General features: G+C 40.0%; 1 protein-coding gene across 2 annotated transcripts in view; it reads left to right on the top strand.

Moving 5' to 3' along the window:
* Positions 1-2425: 2425 nt before the first annotated feature.
* brsk2a (BR serine/threonine kinase 2a) overlaps positions 2426-9726 on the top strand; it is a 152456-nt gene continuing 145155 nt past the window's right edge. For both annotated transcript variants that reach the window (XM_079450626.1, XM_079450625.1), the window contains exon 1: positions 2426-2803. In XM_079450626.1, the coding sequence (XP_079306752.1) occupies positions 2710-2803 (94 nt within the window). In that variant the 5' untranslated portion in view covers positions 2426-2709. The remainder of the gene's footprint in view (positions 2804-9726) is intronic.

Here is a 9726-nt window from a genome sequence, read left to right as displayed (position 1 = left end):
TATAGTAAAACGTCTGTAGTGAGGTAGGCGAGACAAGAGCCGGGATTCGAGGCCGGTGAGTCATATCGAGGATCAGCGCACCGGTCTCGTATAACGTGGGAGATCGGGAGCATAAGAGGACGAGCGACCGGACCGTCAGTGAGAGACTTTTAGTTATGGTTTGTGTGTGTCGCTGGCAGTCGCCTGTTCGCCGGTTCCCGCCTCCTTCCTTGCTTCCTTTTATTGAACTTTTAAAAATAGAGATGCACCAATAGATAGGCCAATAATTGATTGATAAAAGCCATTTTCCACGCTAGTTCAAAACCGATATATCATGTCAATCGAAAGAGGACAGGAAAATGCAATGGCTTGGTACTCTGTATGTAGAGATTGTTAAGAAACATCACCAGTTTGATGTTAAGTATTAACAATAATTTTTTTACATCCAGAAAGTATAGAAATCTTCAGAATCGGTATCGGCAGATATCACTCTGAATAACCAGCTAGCGGTATCAATAGAGAAATATAGTATGGGTCCATCTCTATTACAAATATAATATTTTATTTCTTTCTTTTCAAAACTCAAATGTTTTTATGCATGTTGACACACTCAACTGTACCTAAGACCTATAGTGGACATTCCCATATCACACCATTTCCTTCCGATCTACATGCCGTTCTCGCAGCTTCACACCTCTATCTGATATGTTCTGCATCTCATTAGCATACATCTGAATAATGTTCACGTCTTGCCCGGTTCCCCGCACATACATGACGGCCGATTGTAAATCAATGATACAGAGGATGCTATTTACCCAGTTTATTTGGTTTGTACACGTCAGCGTGCAAACAATAAATGGCAGGGCCGCTCGGTGCGCCTCCTGATTAATTTCACAGTCGCTGTGAAGCAGGGCAGAGAGGGACGTAATGGCAACATTTATTAGACAAACCTGTACAGATGTTCCTTAGTGCTTCAGTGGGAGGTGCTCGCTGAGAGCTGTTGTTGTGCAAAGACTTAGTTGACTGTTTCTAGATCAAACTTTTATTTGGTGTAGTTAACAGTCCCATAGTCCAAACCGAATTACCAATTTAGCCGAACCATAAACCATCACATTGATAATGTTGTTTAAGTCTTGACCCCTTAACCCTACCGCTGAGCCTGTGTCTTACATTTCATAACGCCGGCTAACTAAGTACCTCTCTATGTGATACATGAGCTACACAGTAGCATGTGTTGTGATATGTACATCTGGGTTTAAAAGCAGCATGTCATTTAATCCTGCTGTGTTTCGTGCGCATGCAGCGTCCACCTCCCTCACCGCGATGCAGTCGGATCCCCTCTGGCACAGCAGTGGGCTTCTTAAAGCAGGGTGTTGTCACACTTGGGGAGGCGTGTCATTGTCTGCTGCCCCTCTAGCACCTGTTCTCTGCCGCACAGGTCTGAGATCAGTAGGTTGTGAAATGAAGCTGCAGGCCGACACACAGGAGAAGGTAACGGATACTAGGGACCCTGCACATGTATTATAACATCAAAGCAAGAGCGGATGAAATAGCAAGAGTTTGGTAATATTGTGAGTTCAATGTAATATCTTTCTCTTAATGCTTTGAAGGCTGATCCAGCATTAGGTGCGACATAATGTGTCTTTTTATTTCGCTATAAACATTCCAATATAGTATAACACGGTGTTGTGTTTTAATGCAAAACGACTTTAACATCACATAACTGCTCTTTGGGAACAAGCTGAACCCATCAGCTGTTGACTGCACCAGCGACCTGTGGTTGCGGCACGCAGACGCACTCTCTGATTGGCGCGTTTCTCCGTCAATCACTATTAACAACCGCGGACCCGCCTCCAAACACTAAATTAACAATCCTACTACGACGAAGGATCCGGTCGTTAATATTAATGAGGCTGGGATGACGTCGCCTGATCGCCAACCAATGGAGAACGGAGCTCATCTATTTGTAAAAAGGTTTTAGTATTTTTCAGTACGAACTTGTTGAGTCTTAAATAAAGATGAATGTTTATGAATAAGACATCATAATACATTGCACGGTCTGTTTTTGTATTTTATTGATTGTTTTACTTCATACAATTGGAGCTTGAAATTGTGAAGTATTTATTTATGTATTTGTCTCACTATTTTAGATACCTAAATATAAATGCCCTGTTTTCACATGTTTCATATAGTTCATATAAATATATTGTAGGGTGTTTTTTATATATTATCTGTTTTCATTTTATTATTGAATATAACTACAGCATTGTCATGCGTTATACATTTGAATTAAAATGTAGTTTATTTACGTTACTATTTTATTGAGAAACGGACTCAATTGAGAAAAATACGTAGCTTCTGAATATCCAACACGCGGCGAGGTGCGCGTGTTAACGTTTAATGACACGCGCTCGAGCTCATGAATATTAACGAGGACCCCTTCGCCGTAGTAGCGCGTGCGAAATCGCTCGCCGGCCACTCCACAGCCATCAGCCGCGCAAGTCCCCGCGATGCCAGTCGGATCTTAAGCCGCCCGGTGCACTCCGTGAAAAGGAAAGGAGAGAGAGAGGACACGTTCAACCGGCCCGAACTGCAGACTGCTGGTGTTTGAGGGGCAGAAGAAAGCCACATCTTTATTTTGGAGTAAAGCGCGAGGCATCCTCGGGCGCAGCGCGGCTATAAGAGGATTGCCGGATCCCAATAACGGCAACCTGTGTTTAGACGGGAAAAATGTCATTGTCCGCGAAAGAAAACAACACAGCCCCACATGCCAATTACGTGGGACCGTATCGCTTAGAAAAGACCCTCGGAAAAGGACAGACAGGTTGGTGCTTTTATTAAACTGGACCATGCATTGGTTTTGCCGTATAACCTCAATTTCAAAGAGACGAGAAGTTGTGCATTGATCGGATGTTAATGTGCATGTGGTGATGTGCAGGTGGTTGCGTTTGTCATCGATTTGTTTGCGTTGCGGTAACATTGTAACAAATTGTCCCTGCAACCGTCCGCTCGGGTGTGTTGGGGAGCTGAATTCACGCCCGTGAACTTGAGTCACACATCTATGCGTTTAAAACTACCTGCCCGATGAACTTTTCCGAGAATGGATGAAGATGGCCATGATTCAGACGTGCAGCTGTGCGCATTTTGCTGTAGAGAAAAGCAGGTGCCCATACCCATGACAGATGAGTGAATGCATTTTTGCCATACTTTAAGTTTTGACATGGGATGTTGATAAATAATATATAAACATAAAATGCAGATCATGGCTGGACTATATATGATGAGTTCCGATATGAGAGAACTGCGTTTTTAGAATCATGATTTTTTTTATGTTAACATGTTTTTATTGCGTTTATCTCATACCAAACTCTTCATATGTAGCTTTTAATTGTGTATTTTATTATGTTTGTATTTAACGTTTGTGTAATATAAGTTGTTTTGTTTATGCGTAATTTAAATAGCATTTTTATGGAGTTTAAAATGTTGTTCTCTATTCTGTGAATCGGAATCGTACCTTGAGCTTGGAACATCTGTGACAGCAGTTTAAAGCACCACATCTCTGCGAGGAGGAGAAAGTGATGTAACACTTTACTGCTGTTTCGGACCACGCTTCGGACCATCTGCCATCCCTAAATGATTACAATAGCGGTTATACTCTTATAGCCTCTCCACCCACGGCTGCTTAGCTGACTTTGTGTGTTTTAGGATGATTGTGTTGGTTTTTGGGGCAGATTATGTAATCATGTTAAATCTGAGCCTAAGGATGACTTGTTTGGTTTGTTAATTCATTGATATTTTAAACAGAGTGACCCCAAAACGTATTTGGACGCTTGAGCCATATTAGATCAACATCTTTGCATCAAATAGAACATTGAATCAAGTAGGCTTCTACAATAGACTTTGGTATAAGGTGAGTGGTTAGTCCTTATTGTGATGAACCTGTGGTTACTCCGCCAGGATCTTGAGGGTGTTTGATTTCATACGTCTTCTACAAAGTCACCTTTATACCAGCTGGTTGAAAGTAAAAACGTGAAAAGGAAATAAAAGCTCTTGCGCCATTCGTTTACGTTGAATGTCGTCGAGTCATTCTGTGACATTCATGTTTATGTGTGACTTAAAGCGATAGTACGCTCAAAAAAATGAAATATATTTAATCTTTTACTCACCCTCATGTCAAGTCATACTTGTATGGCTTTCTTTCTTCTGCAGAACACAGAAGAAGATATTTTGAAGAATGTCAGTTACCTAACAACACGGACCCCCATTGACTTCCATTGTATTGACACAAAACCACTGAGGCATTTCTCGAAATATCTTCTTTTGTGTTCCACAGAGGAGAGAGTAATATAACGTGAGGGTGAATAAATAGTTTTATTTTTGGGCGAACTGTCGCTCTAAGTGTCTAACTACCTTTTGGTCCACCGCACACTGTGTAAAACAGACACCTGGTTTTATAAATGAAGGGCACCGGTTTGTTTTTTCAGCCGTATCTGTTCACATGCAAAAGCTACGGGATTCGTTTTTTTCCTCGTAGATCACACAGTAGGATGTCAACTACCTTTTTCCTTTGTGCCTGCACGTTAATACCACCTGTCCGCCTGATCAATTCGCCTAATGCGTCTGATGTCATCATGCCCTTTAATACAGGCCCTTTCTACAAATATATGAAGCTCTTATACACCACAAAGACATGGAGTTTTAAACCGTGAATTATGGGTAAGATCATAATGGTGTTTGACAGAAAAGTTGACAGTGACTGTTTGCCGCTATGCGATGAGTTTCCTGATGCGGGCGTGGAGTCTTTAGTTGTTATTTATAGTGTAAAGCAAAAGGCCTGGGTTGATCTGCCTGTCCTGGCCAATGCTGTATCTATTATGTGATTAGGATACGACACACACACACACGTGAGCTTGAGCATATTTGTAATCCCTCATTGGCTCGCACCCTCTTTCACGTGGATGAAGTGAAGTAAAGCCATGCAAGGAATTTTGACGTGCCTTGAGCTGTGGAAAGTGAGAAGCAAGTGTCTGGTTCTTGTTGCTAGGGAGTTCCTCAGTCTTGGTCAAAAATGTCGGTTGAAACCTAGTGTGGAGAGCTATGTATTAACATTCCCGTTCAGGTCAGTGTGAAACAAAGATACATTTTTTTTAGAAGTAAATCTGTTCAGTTCTAAAATATTGTTATACTATCGTGATTTGTGAGCCCTAGGGCTGTTCAACGATGAATCGCATCCAGAACGTACTGTGCAAATTAATTTAGCATTTAAAAAACACACACATGCATGTACATATTTAAGAAAAATATACAAATGAACAAATGTTTATATATAAATTATGTAAATTATATATCAATATTCATACGCAAATTTGGTCTAAATATATATACGCTTGTGTAGATATATTGTACAAATATGCACAGAACACAGACATGTATTATTATGTAAACACGACTTTAATTCTGGATGCGATTAAACGTAATTCATCGTTGAACAGCTCTAGTAAGCACAGCGTATTGTTTCACCACTTTGTAATACCGTATCGCAGCATATTACACAGTCGGGACTCAAGGGTCCTGCTTGTATAGCCTTGATTCCTGCGTCAGGATCCTGAGTCATTTTTGCACATTATGAATCATAGAATCAACTCTGCTGGAGCTATTTCAACTATTGTTGAATTTTTTCTCCTACTGTACTTTTAAAATGTGATCGTGGCAGATCCTATTCCAGCGTTACATTTAACAGTGCTTGTCTAGATGTAATTTATCAGCATTTTCTTGTAACATTGTCTCATCTGCTAGGCTTGAGTGAACAAACGATTGTTTACATTGAGTCTTAAGTGGGCTATGCAAGTGTGTTTAGAGTGTTAGAAAATAATAAATGTTTGTACGTAATAGCTGGAGCTGTCAATGTGGTAAAACCGTCTGTCTGTTCTTTCTCTTTATGGCTGACGCAAGCTGTTCGCAAATAAAATCCTATCAGGGGCTAAGAAACCAACTGCCTATGATTTGATACGATAGAATATTACAACATTTTTAACAAAACTTTTAGAATGAACCTGAAAATCCAATAACAGATTTATTTTTCGAACAATGATAAAAAACTGTTATTGAAAATTGTTACACTGGCTCCCTGTTGCCGCCCGCATAAAGTTCAAAGCTATGCTCCTGGCCTACAAGACCAACATCGGGTCTGCACCATCGTATCTCCACTCGCTAATGCAGATCTATGTTCCTGCCAGATCACTGCGGTCTGCAAAGGAACAACGACTAGTGGTACCATCCCAAAAAGGAAAAAAAGTCACTCTTCCGTACCTTCTCTGGATCTGTTCCACATTGGTGGAATGATCTACCAGCTGCTACAAGATCAGCAGACTCGGTTGCCATCTTTAGAAAACGCCTAAAAACGCATCTCTTCCGTCAACACGTCGCTGATTGATTTATCCTAATTCTCTTACCTTTCCTTCTTTATAAAAAAAAAAACCCTTACTAACCTCACTATTCTTAGCTTTGTATACTGTGCTAAGCTTTAATGGACTAGTTTGATGCACTTATGTATTTTGTTGCCTATGTTGTTATAATTGCTTCCAATGTTTCCTAATCTGTACGTCGCTTTGGATAAAAGCGTCTGCTAAATAACTAAATGTAAATGTTAATGAATTGACATCATTCAAGGTTCAACTAAACTCTCTGTAGACAAATTAGTAAAAACTGAATAGGTCTGAAAAATAAAATAGTCGGCACGGCTCTACAATACTTCGTAGATTTTTTTTCTCGGTGTTAAATTGTCATATCGCGAAATAGGTGTAAGCAAGTAAAAAATACTTTGTGGATTTTTTCTTCTACGTACATTCGTCATATCGTGAAACAGTCGCCACAGGTCTACGATACTTTGTTGATTTTTTTTTCTTAATTTGATATCTTTAGTACATTTTCATAACTTGCCTTCATTTTAACTTTGGCATTTAAATGAACTGTAAAAAAATAATTAACTCAATCTAAGAAAAATGAGGTATAAGATATAGAATTAAAATCGGAGAAATATCGTTTCCGCGAAATAAAACTATTCATTCCCTTAAATACATTTTTGGTCGTTCCGCCCACCACTAATGCTTGTTATAAGGGACTCAAACTCGCACTGCTTTTAGATCGAGCAGCCTTTCCTACTGATCCCACAGCCATGCTTCACAGACAAGCTACGCAAAAAAATATAATCGATGGCTTGTGCACATCCCTATTCATCATATTGTGAAATAGTCACCACAGCTCTACCATACTTCGTAGATTTCTACGAATTCTACAATAAGAAAGAATCATACAAAGAACATGATTATTAGGAAAAAAAAACAATACTTAAGCCCCATCACTAAACCTTACATCGCTGGCGCGAAAGCAGATTGTACTAAAACGTACAAATAAGATTGTACGAATTTATAGAGTTTAGCCACCTCGTAAAATAATTGCAAATTCCCATGTGATTGTGTTGAACCCTCAAAAAGTTGTATCCGACGCATTTAATTTGTGTTTATTGCAGTGTGCATTATTATTGCACACAGCATGCATACTGCACACAGCATGAGTAGTACATGTATGCTGTGCTATCCCTGACATGGCGTAGTTGTGTTCTAGACTGGAATTTGTACACTTCAGTGCCCTAGAAATAAACTGGGTTTACTCTATTAAGAAATCGTGACCTCTCAACCAAATATGCCCTTGCTTCTAATGTTTCAAATTTGCAGATGCAAAAAAACTATTAGATTAATCATGTGCGCCATTCTATCCTGCAGTGAATGAATGAACGTGTTTAATGTGTGTGTGTTGCCTGTGGCGAGATGCAGTGGAGGTGACTTTTCTGTCTTCTTGTTAACATTCAAATGTGATTACACAAAATGGATGGGCTCTTTTATTCGTTGTGCTACGAAGGACGTGTGTAAAGTGTCAACTGTATTGATGTTTTGGTCTGCACTATTAGCACAATATCTGTCTGATGGAGTCGTTTGACTGAATTAAAGCGTTTTGTTAAGAAGTCTTTTATTTGGTTCTTTTTATAGTGGCTAAAAGAAAACGTTTGTCCAACACAATGAAAGTGGATGGGGACTGGGGCTGTCTTGATCTGATTAAAGCAAAAGGCGATATATAAGAAGCCCATACCACTGGTATGGGTGATTCTCACAAAATCTTGGTTTCAAGACTTGCATCAACAAATTTCCTTCTTATTCATTAAAAACCATGACATGTTTAAGAGCATTCATTTCAAAACTTTTACTGACACACAATTTTTGATTTTTTTTACAAAACAAGACTTTAACTCATTACCGTAACCATTTAAAACTGTCAATCACAACAGTCAATTAATTGTCAATTGCTAAAACAAACCGAAGCCATGATGACTAAGCAAGTTTTTATTAATTATTCATATGACATAAATTAGTTATATTTGGAGAATTATACGTGTACCATTTTTTAAATGCAGTAAACGACATGTATTGGTAATGAGAATAAAAAAGTTGTGTACACAGTGTCATAAAATAATTTTAAGCTTGAAACTAGAAAAATATAAAGTAATCTATCTGCTGTTTGCTGGTAAAAAAATGTGTTACCTTACATAAACATAATGTACATTTATTTGTATGTACAGTCCTTTAAAAGGAAAATATTAGTCACTTTTTTGTCCTGGAGTAGGCAACCTGAGGCTCTCGTGGAGCATGTGGCTCTTCTGCAGTCTTTATAAGGCCCTGTTTATGCCTGATATGCGTTTTGATCATTCGGATCACAAATGGAAGAAAGAGGCACATTCCTGTTTACACCTGCTGCTGTAATCAATCTATCTTGACCACTTCTGTCCTGATTTCTTCAAGAAATATCTTTAAAAGCATACACATTTACCCAGCCAGGGTAATGTATTTTCTTACTCTGTGTGGTGTTGTAGCATGGCCCGCTACGCAATGCTCTTTCCCGTTATCTCAGGGAAAAGGGGTTACAAGAGTAACCTTATCGTCCCTTTCGATACGGTTCACTTTCGCATTGCACACATTATGGGAATCATATCCCATCAAGACCTGAGAATGCGTGCAAACCGGAGAACGGGCACTTGTAAGGGCCCGTTAAAGTCCTACAGCGGACAAACCATACAGTATGTAAGCTCACCGGAGCTCACCATATGTGCAAGCACAAAAACACAGTAGCATAACCGAATAATATGAACACATGCAGGGGCTCATAACATTCAGTGGCCATGCCCAGATCAGACAGATAAGACGTGCGTTTGCAGGGCAGGCACGTCCAAACTGTCCAATCTAGTGAAGGTGGACGGCGAGGATCAGACGGCTGCCGCGCAAATGGCCGAAATGGATACCCCGTAGACCATGCCCAGGAGTATGCCATACCTCTTGTTGAGTGGGCTTTCACCCCTAACGGATATTGTAAGCTAAGGGATTTGTAATCCGCCATGTCGGCATCCACGATCCATCTGGATAATCTTTGCTTTGAGATCTGCAAACCCAGTGTGTGGTCCGCGAAGCTCACAAACACCTGTTCTGACCTCCGGTTGGTGTACACTCATAGTGCTCTGTCTGTAGTTTTCCGCCGGGGGGAAGAGCGTGCAGTGAGACCACTTGAACCCTGTATGGAGTGGATAAATCCTGAGGAACGTATCCTGCTTTGGACCACCTAATGTCGTTAGGACCGAATTCTAAACAGGACGGTTCTACTGAAAAGGCACGTAGATCACAGACTCTCTTAACCGATGACAGT

The sequence above is a fragment of the Barbatula barbatula genome (assembly GCF_947034865.1).
Source record: "Barbatula barbatula genome assembly, chromosome: 25".
In the NCBI taxonomy this organism is placed as follows: Eukaryota; Metazoa; Chordata; class Actinopteri; order Cypriniformes; family Nemacheilidae; genus Barbatula; species Barbatula barbatula.
The sequence above is the reverse complement of the archived record's forward strand: the minus strand, read 5'-3'. Positions and strand labels throughout refer to the sequence as shown.